This window comes from Stomoxys calcitrans, chromosome 4 (genome assembly GCF_963082655.1).
Source record: "Stomoxys calcitrans chromosome 4, idStoCalc2.1, whole genome shotgun sequence".
Taxonomy (NCBI): Eukaryota; Metazoa; Arthropoda; class Insecta; order Diptera; family Muscidae; genus Stomoxys; species Stomoxys calcitrans.
Window position 1 is genome coordinate 33376970 of NC_081555.1, and position 27396 is coordinate 33404365.

A 27396-nucleotide genomic window follows, 5' to 3' on the forward strand; every position below is an offset into this window, starting at 1 on the left:
GAGATGTCTCCCACGACTTGATCTTCCCATCGGCCATTTGGTCTTCCCGGTTTGCGTGTACCTTTGAACGTAAAGGGGTATCAAAAGCGGCTTTGTAGTCAACACAGAGATGGCAGGTGTTGATTTGTCCTTCTCGGGTCTTTTCCAGGATTTGGCGCAGGGTGAATATCTGGTCAAGGGTGAAGATATCAGATCTAAAGCCGCATTGATAGGGCCCAATTATCTCATTGACTTTAGATTTAAATCTTTCACAGAGTACGCTCGAGAGTATCTTGTTTGCAATGCGCTCAGTAGTTGGCAAATTCCGTCTTGTCTCCTTTCTTGTGTACGGGACATAGTATGATGAGGTTGCAATCATCGGGTATGCGTTCTTCTAGCCAGATTGCGCAGATAAGCTGATGCTGATGTCTTAAATAGTTCAGCGGGTAACCCGTCGGCTCCTGCTGCCTTGTTGTTCTTTAGTCGGGTCACTGTTACTTGGATCCCATTCGGACTAGGAGGTAAACATTCTATACCATCATCATTGATTGGTTCTGTGGTATCCTCTTCGCCGCCAACGTCGGACACTAGCACGGCACTTTTGGTCGTACCATGGGTATCTAGGAGGAGGCTTTCGGTACCCAGGTACGGATTTCGCTGCATTTTCCATGGAGTGGGCAATAGTTTGCCACTGCGTCTTTATATCATCGGAACAAGGAGTGCTTGATGAACAAGCAGTTGGGTCAGTCGAGCGGAGAATGCCGCTGCCATCTGTTGTGTTTGCAGCTTTTCAATGTTCACCTTCCGTGCAGTGTCAGATCGTACTTTCCTCGACATGTTCAAACGGGTGCGAACCGATTGCTGCAACAAGGTAATGATCCGAATTTATATTCGCTCCACGGATCGATCGTACATCTAACACCCTGGATGAATGCCTTCCATCTATCACAACGTGATCAATTTGGTTCCTCGTGTTTTGATTTTGTGACAGCCATGTTGCTTTGTGAATATTTTTATATCGAAATCTGGTGCTACTAACTACCATGTTTTTGCCGCGGCGAAATCTATCAGTCTCAACTCGTTATTGGACATTATCTCAATATAATTTTCCGACTGTTGCACCAAAAATGTCTTCCTTGCCTATCTTCGAATTAAAATCTCCCAAAACGATTTTAATATCATGAGCGGGGCAGTGGTCATATTCTCTCTCTAGGCGCTCGTAGAAAATATCCTTGGTCTGCTCGTCTTTGTCTTCCGTCGGAGCATGGGTACAAATAAGGCTGATGTTGAAGAATTTTGACTTTTATGCGGATTGGGGCTAGCCTATCTTCCACCGGAGTAAAGCTGGAGATAAGGTATTTCAGTCTCCGACTAACCACAAATCCACAGCCAAATTCATGCCTCGTCTTATGGCAGCTATAGTATAGTTCGTCATACCTATGGTATAGTTGGTGTTGTAGTGACGCCATTCCCAGTCCATCGTACTTCCTGTAATGCGGCGGTATCTGCCTTGTACTACTCTAATACATCTCCCAGCGCGTATACTGCTCCTCCTCTATAAAGAGTGCGGACATTCCAGGTGCAGATCCGCAAATAGCGGTCCTTTTTTCATTTGGGTGGGTCGTCAACGTTGGGGCGGGGGGGGGGGGGGGGGGGGGGGGTCCGTTTTTACTATTCCTTTGTTTCTCATAATAGTTCTCATAGTTTTCCGGGGCGGGTTAGCGCCCCAACTGCATAGTTATTGTGGAATTGCACATGTATCCCTCATTGTGGTGAGCCGCTTGCTCCAAAATCAGACGCTCGCCCCCAGGCGCCCCTAACCTGGGTACAGGCGTTGGTGTTGGCCATTGGTTATTTGAAGGCGCCACTTACTCGCCTTGTCATCTCGAGTATCATTGGCACTCATTATTTAATCCAATGTCTTACCTACATCGTAACTAAAAAAAACGAGAGAAGGAGAGAAGGGAAATCTGATATATTTACCGCCATATCGTACCGATGTCGCAGCAAAATTCTAGGGAAATTCGGATGGGAAATTTTACATCGTAACGAATTGGGACCGAAATCGTCTACGTAACGTTTTTAGTTACAAAGACGGTAAGATATCGGATCCTATATGGGATGAATTATCCGATTGTCGGACCGATATCGGAACATTTTGTTAGCTGGGATGATTTTGTGCATCTTTTTGGAAGTTTTATTGATGGCTTCGAACGCTAGACAGCGGCAACGGCTCCCGCTGCTGCTCCGTGGGACCAGGTTCGAATCTCAGCCGGCAATGGAAAAGGAAAGACAGAGATCAGATCAGAGAGAGAGAGACCAGCCACTATTTGACTCGTTTGGTCATTTGGCCAAATTATTATGTACAACATTCTGCCAAATATTGATTTATTTGGCAGAAATGTTGCACATAAAGTGCACATGAGCCTTTCAACTAAAATTATTTGCGAAAATTTTCAGCACAATCCATGGTGGTGGGTTTCCAAGATTCGATTCAACGGAATTTAGAGTAACAACGTTCTAACTCCCGTTGAAACGAATTTACTAGTTTTTTTAGTGCAAGATTTAGACATCTTAATGTTTAGATTGGGCCACATAATCCGCCACCCCCCAATTTTAGACCATGTGTAGAAAACCCACATGTCTTAGGTTAGGTTTATGTTAGGTTTAATTCGCAGTCTGCCATCAGACTCACTTCGACGTTTTCGTCCGTGATGGTATACAAAACGAGAAAAAATTTCCATCTTACATTTTCATTCAATACCGTCGAGTTGTCACACTGTGCTGGGGGATTTACCATCAGCTAACGCGTGTCTTTCTGCTGTGAATATGTTTGCCTAAAGTGTGGCTGGCAAAACTTGTGGTTTTCTTGTCTTTATTTTCTTAATGGATTATAAGTTATGGTAGATGAGGCTTACAAACGCATGAGTGCGTGTGGTAGGTGATAAATAATGTTTATGTTACGTCCAATGAAATGAAACAAGCTTCTGAATTGCGGTAGACAAATACGAATGGCGGACTAAAATGAAATCATGGTTTTATTGAGGTCCTGGCATGGCCATTTTTTTCCCTTGGCCAATACACAAGCCCAACAGAAATGTAAGCAAAAAACACCACCAAAAACAATAACAGTTTCGGGGAATTCAGGCAATAAATCCGTCTTTTATGGGATTAAACCCCTAAATTGGAAGATCGGTCTATATAACAGCTATATCTATATATAGCCTAATCTGATTTATGGGCCTTAGACCCTTAATCGGCTGATCGGTCTATATAGCAGCTATATTCAAATTTAGTCCGACTGCCACTGAAGCCAAGAATGCGGCATATATAACAACCCTGCAATCAGTAGCAACGCGCCAGCTGAAGGAGAGGTATCGGCAGAAAAGGAGAGAGGAGAAACGTCTATTCCGCAGAAAGAAAAAGGAAATGGAAAGACGTGAGTGTGAACGAATTGAAATGTACAGGAGTCAGAATGCAGTCAGGAAATTCCAACAAAGAATTAAACATCTAACCAATGGTTTTGGTACAGGTACATCCTCCTGCAGAGACAAAGAAGGAAATCTGGTAACTGACACAGATAACATGCTGAGAATATGGAAAGAACATTTTACCCAACTGCTAGTGTCCGACGTTGGCAGCGAAGGGGATACCGCAGAACCAATCCCTGATGATGGTATAGAATGTTTACCTATTAGTCTGAATGAGGTCCAAATAGCAGTGACCAGAATAAGAACAACAAGGGAACAGGAGCCGACGGGTTACCCGCTGAACTATTTAAGACCGGAGGCGACAGGCTGATAAGGCGTATGCATCAGCTTATATGCGCAATCTGGCTAGAAGAATGCATACCCGATGATTGGAAACTCAGCATACCATGTCCCATACACAAGAAAGGAGACAAAATTTGGGACAGTGAGTTGTGTTAGGCCCTTCGACATCCTCCTTTAATTTGGCCCTGATCGGATCAGATTTGCATATAGCTGCCATATAGACCGATCCCTCGATTTAAAGTTTTGGGCCCATAAAAGGAGCAATTTTTTGTCCGAAGTCACCGAAATTTGGAACGGTGAGTTAGGTTAAGCCTAATGATATACTTCTGCATTATGGCACAGATCGGTTCAGATTTGGATATAGCTGATATATATACCGATCTGTTGGATTTAGGTTTTGGGGTCATAAAAGGCGCATTTGTTGTCCGATGTCGCCACAATTTGGGACAGTGAGTTGTGCTAGGCCCTTCTCCAATTTCACTCAGATCGGTTCAGATTTGGATATAGCTGCCATATAGACCGATCTCTCGATTTGATGTTTTTAGATATAGCTACTAAAAAAACCAATATTTTGTTATACACAATTGAACAATGACTTGTACTTAATGGTATTTGGTCCAAATTGGATCATGTTTCGATATAACTGCTATGGGACATAAGGTATGCAATTTTCCCCGGATTTGGATGAAAGGTGGTTTACATATATAGGCGAGGGGGTGGGTATCCAAAGTTCGGCCCAACCGACTTTAACGCATTTCTTCTCAACAATTTAACTCAATCTGGTGATGTTCGATTATTTAATTCTTAAAGAATACATGGCTGTGCTTATAAATACCAGTTTCGACCTAGCCTAACCATATACTTTTCTACTTCTTTAAAGCAAGTCCAAGCAAGAAATTTTGGCGTTTTATTAATATTGCCTTAGATTCACACTTAAAATTGAATTGATTTTCTGTTTTTTTTTCGTATATATGAAGTTTTCATGAATTATTTATGTATGTTTCCAAGAGTATTGTCTTCCATCGAAATCTTTTGTCAACTGTCAACTAAACGATGACATTATGCGAATTTAATGAGCTGCGACTGCAGAGTTCAAAAACCGGTACTTTTTTATCTTTTCATTTATCCTGAGGCATAACGCATAGATGTACTCTATTGTTTGGCAGAAATAAAAGAAATCTAACAGATAGTGATAATAGTCACCAAGCCCATATAAGCTGAGCCAATTTGCTTTAATCCATTGTATTTGTAGTCTAGGTTAAGGTGTTATATGGAGGCTACATCGAAAAAAAGAGCCTTTTATTATAAGTAATCAATTCAAAGTTCATTGTATTGCTAATAGGTTTAAATAAGGGCAAAGTTGAGAATACGTCTTTAAAAATTATATAAAATATGTATGTATTCAAATACGAAAATAAAAAACGACAATAGAAAACTAAATTTGACATTTAAATGTCCAATTTACATCTTAATTGGTCTTGTTAAAGCCAATTTAAAAGCCTTTTAGAAGTAGGCTCAAAATGGACTCCAAAGACCCACAACCTGTGGTGATTGCATCAGAGCTTAATATGTTGTTCGCCCCTTCAATAGGTGTGGGTGCCTTGGCACCTGTAGTCGAGAGTAATGCTTCAAGCGCACAACCAGTCGTCAGACTAACAACTGAGGAAGAGACGGATAAAGCAGATGGATGCGAAGTACGACCCCAGATTTTATGTTAAGTGGCGTTGCTGATTGAGATTCAGACAGCGACAGTCTGTCAACAGTCTTGACGCCAGTACTAAGCTCACAAGAGGACCGAGAAAGCAATCCGTGGCATGTCGAAAGAGACTGAGGAGTATGGAGCTGTAGCGCAATCGTGCGAAATTGCCGGACGATGGAAGGGATGGAACTGACATTCCAATCACTTCTACGCAAGCTGGAAAGAGAATCAGACCTACCGAAGAGCATGCAAATGCAAATTAGCCCATGAACATTCCATTAAGAAACAGATGCAAACTTCTTACATATCAATGAGAGCTGTCCGATTCAAGTTTTTTTAAGCTCAATGATAAGGGGCCTCCTTTTTGAGCAGTGCGACACCTCTTTGTGGAGAAGTTTCGGGACACAATAACAGACATGAACCGACTATGGGACGTGGTTAAGAAAAAATTTAAGGATTTTGTTAGTAACACAAAATTCCTGACTTAGATTTTCTTTTTCGAGGTAACTTTTTGTGGCCTTATTCTTAATACAGATTTGAACTTAATATAGATTTAAAATAGTCAAATATACCTAATTTAAGGCTTCATAAAGTTGTATGAATAAGGCCGCTAATATTTAGAGAGCACAATGTGGAAATTATTGGTTTAGGTGTATGTCCATAGTGGCTAGAGGTGGGTAAATATCCCCAAACTCAACCTAGCCTAACCTATGCGAGCCAGTGCAGGAGGCTGGTGGTATTTGTATTTGTATTATCTGGTTTCAAATCGATCGAATCAAAAAAGGACCTACTATAATTGGATACTGTGGACAACATATACTCATATTTTTATACCCACCATCATAGAATGGGGGTATACTAATCTAGTCATTCCGTTTGTAACACCTCGCAATATTGATCTGCAACCCCATAAAGTATATATATTCTGGATCGACTGAACATTCTGGGTCGATCTAACCATGTCCGTCCGCCCATCCGACCGTCTGTCAAAACCACGAAACCGCTTGAAATTTTGCAAAGACACTTTTAATTGATGTAGGTCATTGGGGATTGCAAATGGGCCATATCGGTTGAGATTTGGATTTTACTTCTTGAGCCTTTAGAATGCTCAATTTTCATCCGATTTGGCTGAAATTTGAAACAAAGCCTTAAATTATGGCTTCCAACATCCATGCCATGTATGATTCGAATCGGTCTTTAAACAGATATAGCCCCCATATAAACCGATCCCTGGATTTGACTTCTTCAGCCCTCAGAAGCCCGATTTTGATGAAAATTGGAACAAAGTCTTCAGTTACAATTTCCAACATTTGTGCCAAGTATGATTAGAATCGTTCTATAAACAGATATAGCCCCCATATAAACCGATCCCCGGATTGGATTTCTTCAGTCCTTAGAAACCAAAATTATTCCATGATTCAGGTAAAATTTGGCCCAAAAATCTCTCTTATGACCTGCAACATCAGTGCCAAGTTTTATCCGAATCGTTCAATATGGTTCTATAGATCTCCCTAAGTACCGATATACCGATATGATTTCTTGAGACCAAAATAATTCAAATACAAACTTATTTAATAAGGGTACATTTTTAACGTAATCCATCGTGGTGGGTACCCAAGATTCGGGCGAGCCGAACTTAGCACGCTTTTACTCGATTCTACAATGCTGTGGTTCAACTCTTTACTTTATTTTAATTGGCCATTGCAGAAATATTATTCCTCTAGCCGAACATAGTATGAATCCCCACTCGCCTCGATCTTCTCCAATTTCTGACACCCAGTTTCGATATGTCGCTCTCCACTTGGCCACTCCATTGGATTTTTGGTCCTCCTCTTTTGCGTTTTCTGTAATGGTCGCCTTCAAAGGCTTCTTGGCTGGAGCTTCTTCATCCATTCTGACAACATGACCTAGCCAACGCAAACGTTATATTTTGATGCGTTTGTCTATGCTACCGTCGTCATACAGCTGGTGGTTCTTACAATGCCTTTTTTTCGCTCCATTAATGCAAATTAGTCCATATATTTTACGAAGGATTTTTCTCTCAAACACAACCAAGTACTGTCTCATCTGCTTTCGCAAATACCCATGCTTTGGAGCCATATAACAGCACTGGTAGTATCAGTGTCTTGTAAAGTGTAGTTTTGTGGTTCAACTCAGACTTAGTTTTATACCCTCCACCATAGGATGGGGGTATACTAATTTCGTCATTTTGTTTGTAACTACTCGAAATATTTGTGTAGGACCTTTTAAGTCGATCTAGCCATGTCCGTCCGTCCGACTGTCGGTCTGTCTGTCTGTCCGTCCGTCTGTCTGTCTGTCTGTCCGTCTATCTGTCCGTACGTCAGTCTGCCTGTTTGTTGCGACTTCCAACTACTGTGCAAAGTATGCTTCAAATCGATCCATTACCTGATATATTGGGTTGCCCAAAAAGTAATTGTCGGTAATATAGTAGTAATATAGTCGGCGTTGACAAATTTTTTCAACGGCTTGTGACTCTGTAATTGCATTCTTTATTCTGTCAGTTATCAGCTGTTACTTTTAGCTTGCTTTAGAAAAAAAGTGCGCGAAATTTTGTTTACATTTGTTTGTTTGGCGTCAATTTTAATATGGGTAACAACACATGTATTAAAAGAAATTCATTTAACAAACCGAATCAACGCTTGTGATATGCACCTTAAACGCAATGAATTCGATCCGTTTTTGAAACGAATCATAACTGGAGATGAAAAATGGATTGTTTACAACAACGTTAGTCGAAAACGATCATGGTCCAAGCATGGTGAACCAACTCAAACTACTTCAAAGGCTGATATCCACCAAAAGAAGGTTATGCTGTCTGTTTGGTGTGATTGGAAGGGTGTGGTATATTTTGAGCTGCTTCCAAGGAACCAAACGATTAATTCGGATGTTTACTGTCAACAGTTGGACAAATTGAATACATACATTGAATACAAAAACTGAGTGAGCTTGGCTGGGAACTTTTGATGCATCCACCATATAGCCCTGACCTTGCACCATCAGACACCATTTATTTCGATCTTTGCAGAACTCCTTAAATGGTAAATCTTTCGGCAATGATGAGGCTATAAAATCGCACTTGGTTCAGTTTTTTGCAGATAAAGGCCAGAAGTTCTATGAGCGTGGAATACTAAATTTGCCCGGAAGATGGCAAAAGGTTATCGAACAAAATGGCAATTATATATTTGATTAAAGTTCATTCTAAGCTTTATTAAAAATGCATTTACTTTCTTTTAAAAAATCCGCAATTACTTTTTAGGCAACCCAATAGCTGTCATGTTAACCGATCTGGGGCTTGACTTCTTGAGCATCTCTAGATGACGCAATTATTATAAGATTTGGCTGAAATTGTCCACGACGTGTTTTGTTATGACTGCTAACAACTGTGCCAAATATGGGTTATATCGATGCATAACCTGATATAGCTGCCATATAAACTGAACTTGATTTCTTGAGCCTCTAGAGGGCGCAATTATTATTCGATTTGGCTGAAATTTTTTACAACGTCTTCTCTCATGACATTCAATATACGCGTCAAATATGGTCTGAATCGGTCTATGGCCGACGAACCTAGCACGCTTTCAGTTGTTATTATTAACTAAGCCTTTTGTTTAAGAAAGAAGTATTAGGTTATCAATTATAAATTAAGTTGTAATAAAAATCAAAATCAAATGAGACATTGATAATCTCATTCAATTCAATTCAAAAACAATAAAATTCTCAATAAAAGGTTCTTTATGGAAGGTGTGGTTATATGCACATATTAGGAAACCTGATCCCAAAACTTCATTTCTAAAAGTTCTCACGTTACATGAAAACTTATGATATTTTCTTATAATTTGCATACGGAAATAGACCATAAATAATCCATCAACTCATAAACGAGAAATCTTTAAACAAATTGATATCGAAAAGAAGGCCCACGCAATTTTTTTTTAAATCAATTTGACTTCGAAAAAAATTACATTTCACCGCAAACTAAACAAGCCATATTTAACTCTTCAACTGGGCAAATTTATTCCAAAAGTATCCAAAAGTGCTATAAAGGCGTTCCAATTTGTATGCATCATAAGATCAAGACACAAAACCAAAAATTTTGAATTATTTATTATCATCTTATTAGTGGGCACTACCGACCGGCATTGTGTCAACAATGGAGACATAGGGGCACCATTTGATTATGGCTTTTGGTTTTTATAAGGCTTAAAGTGATGCTGACCATATCTATGTACATACTTACAATTATTGAATGAAATACAATACATTAAATTAATTATAATAATAATTTATGCATATTTAATACCCATTGTCATACACATGTTCATAGATAAATATTTGCATATGGGTACATTAGTCCACATAAATCACTACACCTTAGGGTAGATCCAATGAAACTAAATAGTCTTTCTTGTTATCGATAATTTCATTCGATAAACAGCCCAACCCTCTCGTTTAAATCCGAACTTCCCCAGATCTGGTGATGTGCATTAGCATCACTTCTCACAATAGTTCCCTGTAGAAGCGGCTTCAATCAGCAACTGAATTTGTGAATTGTGAGAGATGTCCGCCTATGACGCTGAAGGCCTTGAGTTCGAATCCAGGCTACAACATCAGAAAACATTTTAGCTGTGGTTAACCCCTTCTAATGCTGGCGACATTTGTGAGATACTTTGCCACGTTAAAACACTCCCCAAAGAGGGGTCGCTAGGGGTTGCGGCACGCCTTTTGGACTCGGCTATAAAAAGGAGGCCGTTTATCATTAAGCTTACACCTCTTTCAGACTCATTTGCATCTCCTTCAGACTTGTTAGGGACTTAGTACGAATAGTGCATATGTCGCCATTCGCCTTATCCAATCTACCAATCTTCTTGTCAGTGGTTGAAAAATTGGGATTACAGTCCCTTAGTCTCACAATTTTGTATTCAGGATCTTAGGCAATCCTTAGTTTCCATGCGTATGCCATTGGTCGAGAAGGAATATCTTCCTCCTTGACTAAATCCAATGCTGCGTCTGACAAGATTTCGTCAATATTTTTAAGGTGGAAATATACATTTTAATTGAGCTTTGATCCCCGAAATCAATTAATTTGTATCGGCTCCGATACCAGCCTACATCGTCACTAACAGGAGGAGGCCCAGGCAATTCACCAAGGACATCGGATTACACAGATGACAGTCTGACTATCCCTCTCCCATTGTTTATAAGTATGCTGTCCTGTAATTCTACCTTGACGACAACTACCATCACCAAACTGTCCTAAGCAAAGGTTCTTGGACCCATCTAACTATGGTTCGCCCTAGTTTTTTTAGGCATGGGATGCCCTCCAAGTGACCGCAACTGCGTTACCGTGTAGCCTTTGGGGTGGCCTGTGCAGCGATTCTTCGAGCACAATTAATGATCGTAAAATTCTCACCGATAAGGAGAGAGACTACCTCTCCTTATGCTCCTTTTATTATGAAAAGCCCTCAAGGACCAAATTTTTTGCCAGAAAAGGCCTATGTTCTAGGCAAATTATACGCATGCGAAGATCAAATAGTTTCGGACTTGTCTTAAGTCTCGACCCCAGTGTCTTTGTCAAAAGCCACTGCTGAACAGTCGTCTGTCCGCTAGTGGAGCCTGGCGCAGTCGAGCCACTAGTCGAGGTCTCAGTTACAGACAACATGCTGCGACCTAATACCACCACCGCAGTTGTTGGGCCTTTAGAGTCTGTGCAAATTTTGCCCATGAACATTCCACTAAGGAACAGAGGCAAACTTCTCACATATCAATGAGTGCAGTCAAATTCAAGTTTAAGCTCAGTGATAAGTGGCCTCCTTTTTATAACCAAGTCCAAACGGTGTGCCGCAATGCGACACCTCTTTCGAAAGAAATTTTATATGGCATAGTACCTCACAAATGTTGCCAGCATTAGGAGGGGAAAACCACCGCAAAAAAATTTTTCTGATGTTCTTGCCAGGATTCGAACCCAGGCGTTCAGCGTCATAGGCGATCATGCTTACCTTGCGCTACGGTGGCAGGAGACATGCATAAGAGTCTATTCTAAGTCTAGAAACCGAACTCTAGATCTACCGCTTCACTGGAAACAGACGCAGATCATCAACCACCTAGAGGATAACTCTGTCTGTAGCTATGCTTGAGTGTTTATAAAGTTTCACCATAAATCATGACCTACTACGAGTAACAGCATATTTCTGGGTAGCAAAATAACAAAACGTCCGCTCCACTTAAAGTTTCAAATAAGCACACGGCATATTTCTAGTGTTTCCTCAGTAGACTTTGTCTATACATTGAAGGTTTTTGAAACTATCAAATTTTGAAATATATTGCAAAAGAACTGCTAAAAAGCTTATAAACCTTAAGATTACATTATTTTGTTTAAAAATTATCTTATGATAATTATTATTAATTTTACCAACTGTCGTTACACCCAAATACATTCACCCATTCCTCACCTAACATGATTGGCATTCAAACATAAACATATTCAAATATTTGACCAATAAAAGTCATCTTAAATCGAATGCAGTCGCCAACACATTCACTTTTTTCCATATTTAGGGGAGTGTCGTCAATGATGGCATCAGTTTAAAAAGCTGATGTTTCACACGTTTGTGTTTAAAGCGACACCGTGTTGTGAATGGATATCATGAAACGGATCTACCATTTAAATTGGCTTTCAACGTTATAATGAATTTTAAAAATATTTCTAAAAAAATCGAATATAGCAAATAATGTTAGGTCAACGTCCTTATTGATTTGAAGTGATTCTATAAATTTTGTTGGTTAACTTGAAGTTTACGCTGACAAACATTCTCAAGCATTGGAGTCTGCATATCAGCAATAAGTCTCTTCATTTTGAGTAATTCAATCCATTATGAAATGGTTATCCGGATTGAAATCCACAAGTCCAAAAGCACCCTTTTTACATAGGAATAACACAAGCAACTTGTGTCTTTTTTGTTAAAATGGGGAAGAAAAAGAAAGACTGATTTAAACTTCAGTCTGTTTCATTTGACCACTTATGCACGAAGCAATAAAAGTTTGTGTCTTAAGTCTTTTGTTTTTCCATAAGCAAATAAACATAAGAAATAATTCAATGAAACAATACTTTGGTAAATATATTGCAAAAAATACTATTTTGTATATTGTATTGTGCCGTGAAGTGAAAAGAAAGTAAATTAGTCTTAATCATATGTAAATGTCAGACTTTAACTTTCTAATACCTTTCTTCATTAAAGTGGATTAGAGTATAACAACTTGCCAATGTATTTTTATAAGCATAACAAAAGCTTGGAGATTTTCCGTAATCTCAATCCCAATTGACCTACATGAATGGAAACCATATATACACAACTTGATATATCCCAGGAAATTGTAGAGCAGACGAACTTCATGAATATAAACAAGTAAAAAGGCGTTAAGTTCGGCCGGGCCGAACTTTCGATACCCACAAGCTCGGCCATATATGTAAACCACCCTTCATTAAAATCCAGTGAAAATTGCCTACCTTATGTCCCATAGCAGTTATAACAAAATATGTTCCGAGTTGGATAAAATACCAATAAATACAAGTCATTTTTCAATTGTGTATAACAACATATTGGTCTCTTTAGTAGCTATATCTAAAAATAATCCTATCTGAACCATATACAACATGGATGTTGAAAACCCTAACATAAGTCACTATATCAAAGTTCAGTGAAATCCGATTATAAATGCGCCTTTTTGGGGGCCAAGACTTTAAATCGAGACATCGGTCTATATGGCAGCCATATGCAAATCTTGATCGATCTAGACCAAATTGCAGAAATATGTGAAGGGGCTTAACTTTACTCTCTGTCCCAAATTTCGGCAACATCGGACAATAAGTGCGCTTTTTATGGGCCAAAAATATTAAATAGAGATGTCGGTCTATATGGCAGCTATACCCAAATCTGGACCGATCTGAGCCAAATTGAAGAAGGATATCGAAGGGCCTAACACATCTCACTGTGTCAAATTTCGGCGACATCGGACAATAAATGCGCCCTTTTATTGCCCCAAAACCTAAAACCGAGAGATCGGTCTATATGGCAGCTATATCCAAATCTGAACCGATCTGTGTCATATTGCAGAAGTATGTCAAGGGACTTAACTTAACCCACTGCCCCAAATTTCGGCGACATTGGCAAATGAATGGGGGTTTTATGGGCCCAAAACCTAAAACCGAGAGATCGGTCTATATGGCAACTATATCCAAATCTGAACCGATCTGTGTCATATTGCAGAAGTATGTCAAGGGACTTAACTTAACCCACTGCCCCAAATTTCGGCGACATTGGCAAATGAATGGGTCTTTTATGGGCCCAAAACCTTAAATCGAAAGATCGATTTAAATGGCAGCTATATCCAAATCTGATCCGATCAGTGCCAAATTGACGAAGGATGTCGAAGGGCCTAATATAACTCACTGTTTCAAATTTCGACAAAATCGGATAACAAATGTGGCTTTTACAGGCCAAAGACCCTAAGTCGGCGGATCGATCTATATGGCAGCTATTGGGTTGCCCAAAAAGTAATTGCGGATTTTTCATATAGTCGGCGTTGACAAATTTTTTCAACGACTCTGTATTGTATTTTTGCGACTCTGTAATAATCTGTAATCTGGACCGATCTAAGCCAAATTAACGAAGGATGTCGAGGAGCCTGACACAACTCACTGTCCCAAATTTCAGCAAAATCGGATAATAAATGTGGCTTTTATGGGCCTAAGACCCTAAATCGGAGGATCGGTCTACATGGCAGCTATAATCAAATCTAGACCGATCCAGGCCATATTGACGTAGGATCTCGATGGGCCTAACACAACTCACTATCCCAAATTTCAGCAAAATCGGATAATAAATGTGGCTTTTATGGGCCTAAGACCCAAAATTGACGGATCGGTCTATATGGCAGCTATATCCAAATCTGAACCGATTTGGGCCAAATTGACAAAAGATGTCGAGGGGCCTCACACAACACACTGTCCCAAATTTCAGCAAAATCGGATAATAAATGTGGCTTTTATGGGCCTAAGACCCTAAATCGGCGGATCGGTCTATATAGGGGGTATATCAAGATATAGTCCGATATAGCCCATCTTCGAACTTAACCTGCTTATGGACAAAAAAAGAATCTGTGCAAGGTTTCAGCTCAATATTTCTATTTTTAAAGACTGTAGCGTGATTTCAACAGACAGACGGACAGACGAAAGGACAGGTCTAGACCGTCTTAGATTTTTATGCTGATCAAGAATGTATGTACTTTTTAGGATCGGAGATGGATATTTCGATGTATTGCAAACGGAATGACAAAATGAATATACTCCCATCTTTCGGTGGTGGGTATAACTAGTTTACAAACTGGAAATCTCTGTTCAGCAATGTGTAACCTATGTTAATTCTTGACATAAAGAGCAGCGGTTGTCATACAGTCATGAATTAGCGGCTGTGTTGTCATTGTAGCCAAACTTTCCAAGTATATCCCTACTTCTTCTGCATTCCTAGTCTTTCTTCTCTCTGAAATCATCTTGCCCCGGTGTACGAGAGTTTCTGAGTGAAACGATTTCATTTAAGGTATTTTCATAAAAGTTTATTCACAGAATACTACACATATCTTTAAACAACTGTTCTTATTATTTTTATAACAACAAGAGGTTATTTAGTAATTTTAACATTAAAAAAAAAAGACGAATGACAAGACACAAATTAATGTTTCGCTGTAGCGATCTGCTTTGCTTGAGGCTTAGTTGACAACAACTCTCTCTTGTATAAATGTAAGTTACAGGGTTTTGTTAAGTGAGAGCAAAGTTAATGTTACTTAAAAATACTGTAAGAAAGAGACAATTATATTAAGGCAAGTATCAGTGATGAGATTAAAGTTATAAAATAAAAAACGCTAAAATAGGTTTAAAGTAAAAAAGCCAATACATTCTCCCCCACTAAGAACATTAGTTCTTAAACCGTACTTCAAGTATTTCTTTCTTCCAAAGCATTTAAAGTGACTGATGATGCATCGTTGGATGGGAGAAAACAAATTTTTGCAATTGGACGCTTTATGAATTTTCCATTGCAATACAAGGTCACAACTCGACAGTGCCCGTCAGAGCCAGGATGTATTTCTTCTACTCGAGCCAATGGCCAATGTCCTGGGGTACTGCGTTCATGAAGTAGCAGTACAATATCACCGATTTGGGCCTCTCGTTTTAGGCAATTCCATTTTGGTCTTGACTGCAATCGGCAAAGATACTCTTGGGACCAGCGTTGCCAAAAATGTTGCTTAAGTTTCTCAATCTGTTTCCAATGTGTTAGCCGATTGATGTTTGAGTCTAGCAAGTCGTCTTCTGGTATACAAGTTGTAGGCTCGCCAACTAAGAAATGGGCCGGTGTCAAAACGCTGAAGTCTGAGGGATCAGTTGAGAGCGGGCAAAGAGGCCTGGAATTTAAACAGCTTTCGACTTGGCACAATAGGGTTGAAAGTTCCTCGTATGTGAGAGTCCGGTCTTTCATAATACGACGAAGATGATGCTTCGTAGACTTCACACCCGCTTCCCATAGACCACCAAAATGAGGGGAAGCAGGAGGTATAAAATGCCATTGGGTACCACTGTTGTTGAGGCCTTCTACCAAATGTTCAGGTAATGAAGCTTTGGATCTATGGTACAAAATCTGTAGTTCTTTGGACGCTCCGATGAATGTTGTGCCACAATCCGAGTACAAATCAGTACAAGGTCCTCGGCGAGAAGTGAACCTCTTAAATGCAGCCAGAAAATCATCAGTGGTTAAGCTAGAAACAACCTCAAGATGAACAGCTTTGGTACACATGCAAACGAATAAGCATATGTACCCTTTGGTTGTGGTGCTTCGTCTGAGTGTATTTTGCTTCATATTTATAGGGCCAGCATAGTCTAGACCACTATGTTTGAAGGGCCTTGCAGGATTGAGTCGCACTTGTGGTAGATTTCCCATGATTTGAGTAGCGGCTTTAGCAGAATATTTGAAACAAGTCACGCAGTTTCGCTTCACAGATTTTGCTAAGTTCCGTGCTGAAAGGATTCAGTAGTGAGTCATGACGTATGATTGCATCAGCTGCACTCCACCATGTAATGTTTTAGAATGAGCTTCTGCAAATATAAGGTAGGAAATAGGATCAGTTTTTGTTAATAAAATAGGGTGTTTTTTCCCAAACGATAAATCTGCGTGCTTAATTCTTCCTCCAACTCGAAGAACGCCTTCATCATCCAAGAATGGTTGCAGTTTTAGTACTCGGCTGTTGCATGCTAAAGGAAGTTTGTTTTGAAGGCAAGTTATGTCATCTTTGAAGGAAATGCGTTGGCAAATCTTGACTAACCGCAATCTTGAACTTTTCAATTCTGTTGTCTGGAGACAACCAATCAGTTTATGATGTTTTTGAATGGAATCTTTTGAGATAGACGCTTTCAAATTGTTGTAAAATCGAAGAATATACGCAGTTACCCGTTGCAGTCTGTTGAATGATGAGTATTTTGAAAAGTAGTCCGGATAATCCGACGTCTTCAGCTTGGTGGCTGTACTCGTGGTGAATGAATAGATGATTGGTTTACTCGCAGCCGGATGCACGGTATTTCTGAGCTTACAAACAGGCCAGGCAGTTGAGTCTTCATGTAGCCAGTGTGGCCCATGCCACCAAATGGTATGAGTTTTTAAATCCTCTGGTAATAAGCCTCTGGTTGCGCAGTCTGCTGGATTGTCAGATGAAGATACATATCGCCACTCAGAAATATTTGTCAAGCGTTGTATTTGAGAAACCCGATTTGCCTCATATACTGGGAGCTGAGAAGATTGTGTTTTGATCCAGTTCAGCACCGTGGTACTATCCGACCACAACATCACATTATCTACTTTGAGCCCAATGCATGATTTTACCCTGGTGACCAACCTTGCACACAAAACAGCGGCACACAACTCAAGTTTTGGTATGGTTTGTACTTTCAGAGGGGCTACTTTTGTTTTTGATTGTATTAGACTTACGTGTACTTTTCCATCTTCCTTCACAACTCTTATGTAGACAACTGCGGCAAAAGCTAGCTTGGACGCGTCACAGAATGCATGAAGATCAGTAGAGGATGTCGATTTGCTTTTAAACCATCTAGGCAGCGATAACTTCTCAATGTCCTTTAATGCAGTTCGATATTTAGACCACTCATTGTGCAAATTCGCTGGCAAAGGATCTGTCCAATCCAAACCTTCTCGCCATAGAGTTTGAAACATGATTTTCGCCATTATGGTTGTAGGGGCCAACCAGCCAAGTGGATCAAATAATCTTGCAGAATCTGAAAGTACAACACTTTTCGTAATTTTATCAGAAAAAGTATAATTGACTTTAAAATAAAAATTGTCACTTTTGGGGTCCCAAGATAAGCCCAAGGCTTTAACCATTTCATGATTTTGAAGCGGGAAGCTATTGGCTGTAGTCTGAAACTCGGAAGGAATCGTACTTAATAGTTCGGTAGAATTTGAGCTCCACTTCCTAAGGGTAAAACCAGATTTCGCCAACAAGAGGACAAGCTCATGCGCCAATTTAATTGCTTCCGTAACGCTGTCACATCCAGATATAACATCGTCCACGTATGTATCCGATTCTATCACTTTACACGCTAAAGGAAATTCTGATCTGCCATCTTCTGCTATTTGTTTCAAAACTCTTATTGCCAAAAACGGAGCGGAGGTCGTACCATAAGTTACTGTTTTCAATTTGTAAATATTCAGGTCATTGGTGTTGGGGTCACGCCATAGAATACACTGGTACAGCTGATGGTCGTTGCATACATTTATCTGCCTAAACATTTTTTCCAAGTCGGCTGTAAACGAAATTTTAAAACGTCGCCATCGAATGATAATAGTGGGCAGGTCGTTTTGCAGTGGGGGTCCACTAGCGAGTTCATCATTCAGAGATGGCTGTGGTGGAACTCTGCTGCTACCATCGAAAACGACTCTTAATTTAGTAGTGGTACTGCTTTCGCGCAAAACACCATGGTGAGGCAAGAAGTATATATTCGGTGGTAAATCTTGAGGATATCGTCCCACCTTTTCCATATGGCCCAAATGTTCGTACTCAGACATAAAGGCTTTGTAAGCTGTCGCAAATTGAGGTCGATATTTAAAAGAAGATTCAAGCTGTTTCAGTCTTTTTAGGGCAACATAGTCTGTATTTTGGAATATCGGAGCAGTCTCACCTTTTAACAAACTTCTAAATGGCAAGTGAACTTCATATCGGCCCTCACTCGTTCGAATATATGTTGTTGCAAAATATGATTCACAAGCTTCTTCCTCTAGCGATAAATTTTTTGTTTCTGCCAACTCTTCTTGTTCCCAGAATAAACGCAGCTGATTCTCGAGATTGCAGCTATTTACATTCAGGGTCGTTTTTGGGTATGGTTTGCCTATAGGGCCTGAAACTAGCCACCCGAACACACTTTCCTGCAATAAGACACTGTTTGGAAACTTTATACAATTTTGTTTTAAGATCTCACCATAAACATCACTTCCCAACAAAACATCTATCTTAGATGGCATGTAAAAAGTTGGATCGGATAACTGATATGAATTCAAATCCGGCAGATCACATTTTCTCACATCTATTGGTTTATAATTTGTTATTTTAGGCAAAATAAAAGCACTCACGGTTAAATTGTAATTCTTATTATAATTGGACACCAGCTTCAGCTCGACCATATGTTTGATTGATGTTTTAGATGTTGCTCCAATTCCATCTATCGTTGTTTTTTCAATTCTCTTTTGATTCAAATTTAATAGTTGACATAACTCTCTGTTTACAAATGAGGCTTGAGAGCCGGGATCAACCAATGCTTTAGCATAGCAAACACCGTGGGGGTGTTTAATGAGAATCTTAGCGGTAGCTAGCAGAACTTGGGACTGTTGATTCGCTGCAAGCGATGATAGGTGCGAGTTGATATGTGATGTTGGTTGTGTATGGCTTAATGCTGTAGCATTCATATTTTCTACTGCAGTAGACAGCGCGGTTGTTGTTTGATCTTGAACGATGTCTGTTGCGTAAGCAGCGTGAAGAATGGTGTGGTGAGTTTGATGGCAGAGTTGGCAGCGAGCTGCAATTTTACATTGCCTAAAGTAATGACCTGGGTTCAGGCAGTTCGTACAAACGTTGTTTTGAGATACGATTGATTTCTTTTCTGTTGGCGACAGCGATAAGAACTTGAAGCATTTGTATAGTGGGTGACGACGTTGGCAGCATACACAGGTGCTCGTACTTACGGCTGCGTTATGCATGTGCAGAGATCGTTTAAATGGTTTTTGTTGTGGACAGCGACTAACAGAGATCTGCCTTTCTGGTCGGTTATTTGATTCCTCTACAGACTCCAATGTTCTAAATGTAGTTTCCAAAAACTTGAACAAATCGTTCATTACAGGAAGTTCAGTGCTACTAATGGATTGTTCCCATTCTTTACGGGTCTGTTTGTCCATTTTCTGTGTCATAAGATATATAAGGATCGGATCCCATGTATCAATGTCTATATCGAGCGACCTTAACAGTGATAGAGACGATCGTGTTGAATCAAGCAGTTCTTTTATACTAGAAAACGAACCATTAGACTGTGGAATTGAAAATAACTTGTTTAAGATTTGTTCAATAAGTTTTCTTTTGTTTTGGTATCTTGATTTAAGTGCTTCCCATGCAGCAATGTAGTTTCTATCAGAAGCTGGGTATTGGTTTATAATATCTAAAGGGGAATCTTTACAAGACCCTTTTAAATAAAAATACTTTTGTATATCAGTCAATGAGTGGTTGTTGTGTACCAACGAAGTGAACATGTCGCAGTAGGGTATCCACTCGAGGTACTCTCCTGTGAAGGTTGGTAATTCAATTTTTGGAAGTTTGGCACATGATGATGTTGATGAGTTACTATAGTTGTTGTTGGAAGATATGAAGGTACTTGCCATATGATGATGCGACATTGTAGGCTCTTCGGCTAGATCTAATAGTTTTGATTTAAACGTAATGTAGGTATCAAAGAAAACTTCATAGAAGTCATTTGCTAGATATGGCACATCTTTTTCATTAATGGTGTTTTCCAATGCCAAAGCACAAATTTGCTCATGATCTTCCTTAAAACTTTTATAAATTGTTTCGACTTCTTCTAGAACGCATTTCATATAGCCCTTTGTTATTTCTTTTTCGGGTTTATTGTTGAAACGTTTTGCTAACCTTTGCAAATGGCTGTGTGATTTGTGTTGAACTGCTATTATCGACGATAAATTCTCCATTTTCTAGATGCGATGAATAGGGCAAAAGGTAATTGGAATAAATTGTTAATTATTTTAGCGGATTAAAGATGAACCTGTAAGCTCAGAAAATACCATGCAAAGGTGTATGAAGTTGGGAAAATTTTTAAATTCCAGATATAAAAACACTGATTTAGTTGTAACCACGTAGATGGAGTATATTACACAACTTTGTGTTGGCTTTAATTATTTTTTTTGATTGTTGTAGCGGGAAAGTCGTCCCGGGTTTCGGCACCAATTTAATGTACGAGAGTTTCTGAGTGAAACGATTTCATTTAAGGTATTTTCATAAAAGTTTATTCACAGAATACTACACATATCTTTAAACAACTGTTCTTATTATTTTTATAACAACAAGAGGTTATTTAGTAATTTTAACATTAAAAAAAAAAGACGAATGACAAGACACAAATTAATGTTTCGCTGTAGCGATCTGCTTTGCTTGAGGCTTAGTTGACAACAACTCTCTCTTGTATAAATGTAAGTTACAGGGTTTTGTTAAGTGAGAGCAAAGTTAATGTTACTTAAAAATACTGTAAGAAAGAGACAATTATATTAAGGCAAGTATCAGTGATGAGATTAAAGTTATAAAATAAAAAACGCTAAAATAGGTTTAAAGTAAAAAAGCCAATACACCCGGAAATGGTTGTTAGATCCAGCTCTAAAATTCTGCCTGCTTTAACTGGATCGGTCCATAGTGTTTCTACAGTCAAAATTATGGGTTTCGCTGAGCATCTAAATAGTGGATTGGTGTCATGGGGTGGAGTCCCGTACTCAGGGTAGATAAATGTTTTGGCATTATCTAACTTTGAACGATCAATATGTGTTCAGTATGTGCCACCATCCAGATCTCAGTTTGTCCGGAGTAGTTCTGGTCCTCCAAGGCAGGTCTTTCTCGTCATCAGCAATGTAAGGTGGGAGCCCCCTTGGTGGGCTATACTCTTAGTGGATATCCGTAGGTCCGTTTGTATGAGGAAGTTGCGAGCGGAACTGCGAAGTGTTGGCGAATTGCATTGTTAAACATCCAGGAAATGTTCTTCTTATTTCTGAAAGGGGGCCAGATCGTTATTGAGCCAGAACTACTCTGGATTGCAAGGGGAGGTCAATTTTGTTCAGTTGTAATGGTAAGCGGTCGTTCCCCAAGGACCACATGCAACCGGTAGCCATTCACCGCATTTGCTACCGTGTCTGCATGAATGTTGTCTAGACGCGCTTGATATGCCGCTTTATATAGAGGTTCTATCTTATAGCGCTATAGGCTGTGTTGTCATTGTAGCCAAACTTTCCAAGTATATCCCTACTTCTTCTGCATTCCTAGTCTTTCTTCTCTCTGAAATCATCTTGCCCCGGAAATGGTTGTTAGATCCAGCTCTAAAATTCTGCCTGCTTTAACTGGATCGGTCCATAGTGTTTCTACAGTCAAAATTATGGGTTTCGCTGAGCATCTAAATAGTGGATTGGTGTCATGGGGTGGAGTCCCGTACTCAGGGTAGATAAATGTTTTGGCATTATCTAACTTTGAACGATCAATATGTGTTCAGTATGTGCCACCATCCAGATCTCAGTTTGTCCGGAGTAGTTCTGGTCCTCCAAGGCAGGTCTTTCTCGTCATCAGCAATGTAAGGTGGGAGCCCCCTTGGTGGGCTATACTCTTAGTGGATATCCGTAGGTCCGTTTGTATGAGGAAGTTGCGAGCGGAACTGCGAAGTGTTGGCGAATTGCATTGTTAAACATCCAGGAAATGTTCTTCTTATTTCTGAAAGGGGGCCAGATCGTTATTGAGCCAGAACTACTCTGGATTGCAAGGGGAGGTCAATTTTGTTCAGTTGTAATGGTAAGCGGTCGTTCCCCAAGGACCACATGCAACCGGTAGCCATTCACCGCATTTGCTACCGTGTCTGCATGAATGTTGTCTAGACGCGCTTGATATGCCGCTTTATATAGAGGTTCTATCTTATAGCGCTAAACCTCCTGTTCTGGATCATGTAGATCTACCTTAAAGCTTCTGGGCGGTGGATACCTAAATGATGATCACAAGGTGATGATTTGGATGGTCTCTGCAATCGATAACAGCTCAGAAGGTGTTGCTGTGATAGCATGTAATTATGTCTTCGCATGGTTAGGATCTTTGTCTCTTGATGGAGCTGGTTCACATGAGAACTGAGAAGACAGCCCGTCGCAGTTCGAAGAACAGCATTCTGAAAGATTTGAGTATTATTCCACTGCGTGTCCACCACACTGGCGCTGCATAACACACCACAAACTGGTCAATTGCTTTGTATGTGGTCAACAAGGTTTCTTTGTCAGCACCCCAAGTGCTGCAGCAAGTGACTCGAGGATTTTGTTTCTTATTATTATTCTCTTTTATACCCACCATCGAAGGATGGGGGGAATATTCATTTTGTCATCCCGTTCGCAACACATCGAAATATCCATTTCCGATCCTATAAAGTATATATTGTATATTCTTGATCAGCTTTAAAATCTAAGACGATCTAGCCATGTCCGTCTGTCTGTTGAAATCACGCTACAGTGTTTAACAATTGAGATATTGAGCAGAAACTGTGCACAGATTTTTTTTTTCATGAGCAGGTTAAGTTCGAAGATGATATATATCGGACTATATATTAATATAGCCCCCATATAGACCGATTTAGGGTCTTAGGCCCTAAAAGCCCATTTATGATCTGATGAGAGGGCGCAGTTTTTATCCGATTATACTGAAATTGAGCACAACGTGTTTTATTATGACTTCCTACATATGTGTTGAATATGGTTCAAATCGGTCAATAACCTAATATAGCTGTCATATAAACCGGTATGGGATCTTGACTTTTTGGGAGCGTAATTATTTTTCGATTTGGCTGAAATTTTGTACAACGGCTTCTCCAGAGACCTTCAATATACGTGTCAAATATGATCTGAATCCGTCCATAACTTGCTATAGCTCCAATAGCACAGCAATGCTTTCCCTTTATCCTTTGTTTAAGTTAGGAATTCCGTGCTACTTACAAAATCCTTAATTGTTTGTCATACCACTCCCCTAGGTTGGTTAATGTCTGGTATTGTGTCTCCACCAAAGTGCCGGTATCTGTTAGACGCGACAGCCGGGCGATGACAAAGGAAATGCTCCATCATCTTCCCCGCATGCCCTACACATGCTATCACTTGGCTCCCCGATTTTACATAAGTGAACTCGTAGTCCCATGTGTCCCGTTTGGATACTAATAGCTTTACTGACCTCCTTCTTATTTCTTTTCAGTAATACTCTCATTTTCTCACGATTTGGATCCCCCCATGGGGTTTTCGCAGTTCTACCGACCGTTTCGTTGTTCCACAGGATTACATGCGATTACATTACCCACGCCCTTAACTCGGACTGCTTCGACCCGAAGCCTTTCGTCGGGTTAACAAGTTTATTGACGGCAGTCTTCTGGCCTTCACCGCCAAATCATCTGCCCCTCCGTTATGGCCCGGCACCCAAACGATGCGAATTTTCCCATCCTCAGAGAAGGCGTTAATCTCCTTCTTACACTGCAAGACTGTTCGTGACCTTACCGTCCTGGTTGTTATTGCCATTATGGCAATTTACGGTCGGTAAAGATGTTGACACTCGACATCCTCGCGTTAGCACCACACCAGTCACGCATTTCATGATCGCCCGGATCTCCGCCTGTAGGACCGTATTATGGTCAAGCAGTCTAAAACAGATCTCAGTTACTGGGTTCTCAATGTAGACCCCAAGGCCCACTCTGTCCTCTAGTTTTGATCCATCCGTGTAACATGATCTTCCAGATGGCAATACTAGGGTTCCATCAATCCAAGACTGTGCCGCTGTCAGCAGTGCCTCGCACTCTACCTCATGGTTCATCTCAGGTATCCGATCAAAAACCTCTTCCCTTCCTTGCAGGATATCCCATCGTCGCCTCGATGGTATGAGCTGCTCCCATCCTCAATCCATTCTCCCATCGCAAGTCTCGTAGCCGCAGTTGTTAATACACCTACTCTCTACGATGTTCAAAATCACTAAGCTTACATTTCATTCAGTGATACTGATCCAACTCCAAGCATGTGCAAGATATTCCATTTCATTTTGGTCATATTAAAAATATGGTTTTATAATTAGCATATTATTCAGATGCTTTTAATTGGTTCTTTTATGCATAAATAAACTTTATTGACTTTAAGCTAGATTAGTTTGATTGATCAATGTCCAATGGTCATTCATTTTGAGCTCCACCTGTGATCATAGCCTTAATAAGTCAAATAAACTTCAAAGACAATGACTTCATATTAGCATAAATAATCTGCTAAAATTTGTGTGGAGATAGTTTGCTTCTCCTCTAGTCCATATAAAAAAGGGGCATCCCAGTTGTATGATTATGGAAGGCAATAAGCGTTGGACCTTTTCTTTGTCCAGGCGTTCACATTTCCAAGCGATAGTAATGAGGCATTTAGACAGACGGGCGATATTTGCATTGGCATTATTTTTGTCGTCTACGTCTCTAGTTTGAATTGACTTCAACTATAACAAATAATTTGTACACAAAACAACATACAAAACCATGGAATTTTATGAGATTTCGAACATAAAATCACTCACACAGAATTATGAAATGTTTGGTTTGGCTTTTTGTTCCAGTGTTCAAACAATGGGCAATGATGTTAAATCAACATTGTCATTTTCAACTATAAATTCATTGGAGATGGACACCAACAGCATCAGTTTCAACGCTTACTTCCAACTGTAAACTATCAGCCCATCCCAAGTTTTATCCAAAGACTAAAAATGGTTAGTTGGTCACATAGAAAAGGATACGGAATAAAGATTTTAAAAATTAAAAAGACTTAAAAACGAAATTTTGAATATCAGTGTCTGTGTGTAACGTTTATTGTGTCTTAAAATAGTGCCCCAAAATATGCTTTAAAAATATTTGTGCTTTAACTTTAATTCAAACACACATTTCTTTTGCAGAAATTCTTCATTGCTTTTGCTCTTTTGGCCGTAGCTGCCGCCGATGTCAGCCATCTGTCCAAGAAATACTTGCCAGCCACCCAAAACAGTGTGGAAACCAGCTATACTTCCTCAGCTTCGGCTCCAGCTCCTGCCCCAGTAGCCCAATCAGCCCCCGCAGCTGCCCCAGCTCCCGCTCCAGCTCAAGTTCAAACTCCAGCTGCCACCTATGGTGCCCCTGTTGTGCAACAAAGCTATTCGGCCCCCGCTGTTCAACAGACCTACAGTGCTCCTGCTACCTTCCAACAGGAATACAGTGCTCCCGTTGCAGCTCCAATCAGTGAATACTTGCCCCCTGTCCAACAGACCTTCTCTGCTCCCGCTGTGCACCAGTCATTCTCTACCCCAGCTTTCCAACAATCTTTTGCTGCTCCAGCTGTTAGCTATGCTGCCCCAGCTGTTAGCTATAGCGCTCCCGCTGTCAGCTACTCGGCTCCAGCTGTCCAACAAACGTTTGCCCCTGCTCCCTCAGTTAGCTATTCCGCTCCAGCTTTCCAACAATCCTTTGCCGCTCCTGCTGTAAGCTACTCTGCCCCAGCCGTTCAACAAACTTACTCCGCTCCCAGCTTCCAAAGCTCATTCGCTGCCCCATCTGTTCAGACCTCCTTCTCTGCACCAGCTTTCCAAACCTCATATGCTGCTCCAGCTGTGCAAACCTCCTACTCCGCCCCATCATTCCAACCATCCTTCACCGCCCCAGCTGTCAGCGTCTCCAGTGGCAACTTGGGTACTCAGTACGCTGCCAACGGCGGTTATGTTTACAAGAAGAAGTAGATCGTTAGAAACTGTGTAAATTTTTTTAGTAATATTAAGTAAATAAATTGTTTGTTTTTTATATAAAATTTTTTGAATTTTTTTTTAACTATTGAGAGTCATGAAAAAACACTACCAAAGACATATAGGATCTATACCACCAATATTGGAATAGAGTATCGCTTATAGAAGAATTGAGGGCTTTTCCAAGAGTTAAAGAAACAGCAAAATTCGCAAAAGTTTTTAAGAAAAAAGTCACTCTACATAAAAATGTGGGTACACGTATTAAAAAAATAGAGTTTGTGTCTTAAGTCTTTTGATTTCAAGAAAATGTAAATTATAAAAATGCTCCAAAAAAAGATTATCATTTTGAGCATTTCCTCTTTACGAAAGTGGTGTTCGTATTCTAGGCCTTTTGATTTCAAGAAATATTTCAATATAGAGATGTACTAAGAAATGTCAAAGTAGCTGCTAAGTAAACACAGTGTTCGTGTCTTAAGTCTTTTGATTTAAGTTACCTGAGACTACACTTGACAACAAATGCGTAACACTATTACCAACGTCACAGTGTTGGATTGAAGCAACTCTGGTAATGCAATCTTCTAGTTCGTGCTACACGTATGAAATAAAGGTAGAGGGCCAAACTGGTCTATCCTTCCTCATTATGGACTCAGGAACTGTTCCGTTTCCGGCTGGTAGTTCACGCAACACCCAAGGTTGAATGCTATTAAACTACTTAATTTTCTATGAATATTCCTTTAAGGAACAGGGGATACTTCTGTCATATTAATGAGTAAGGTCCGATTAAAATTTAATCTTAATGATAAAGGCCTTCCTTTT

At 40.0% G+C, this 27396-nt stretch overlaps 3 protein-coding genes across 3 annotated transcripts; 1 reads left to right on the plus strand and 2 right to left on the minus strand.

Moving 5' to 3' along the window:
• Positions 1 to 15458: 15458 nt before the first annotated feature.
• LOC131996893 (uncharacterized) lies at positions 15459 to 16457 on the minus strand. The gene has a single exon (XM_059367080.1). It carries the CDS (start codon positions 16455 to 16457, stop codon positions 15459 to 15461), a length of 999 nt encoding a protein of 332 aa, XP_059223063.1.
• Positions 16458 to 16550: 93 nt separating this feature from the next.
• LOC131996894 (uncharacterized) lies at positions 16551 to 20771 on the minus strand. The gene is made up of 2 exons (XM_059367081.1): positions 17499 to 20771; positions 16551 to 16612 (listed from the first exon to the last, which is right to left on the minus strand). The coding sequence occupies exons 1-2, from the start codon at positions 20769 to 20771 to the stop codon at positions 16574 to 16576; spliced, it is 3312 nt and encodes a 1103-aa protein (XP_059223064.1). The 3' UTR covers positions 16551 to 16573.
• Positions 20772 to 25529: 4758 nt separating this feature from the next.
• Positions 25530 to 26577, plus strand: LOC106090934 (cuticle protein 16.5). Its single transcript, XM_013257297.2, has 2 exons — positions 25530 to 25581; positions 25765 to 26577. Exons 1-2 carry the CDS (start codon positions 25579 to 25581, stop codon positions 26575 to 26577), a joined length of 816 nt encoding a protein of 271 aa, XP_013112751.1. The 5' UTR covers positions 25530 to 25578.
• The last annotated feature ends 819 nt before the right edge of the window (positions 26578 to 27396 follow it).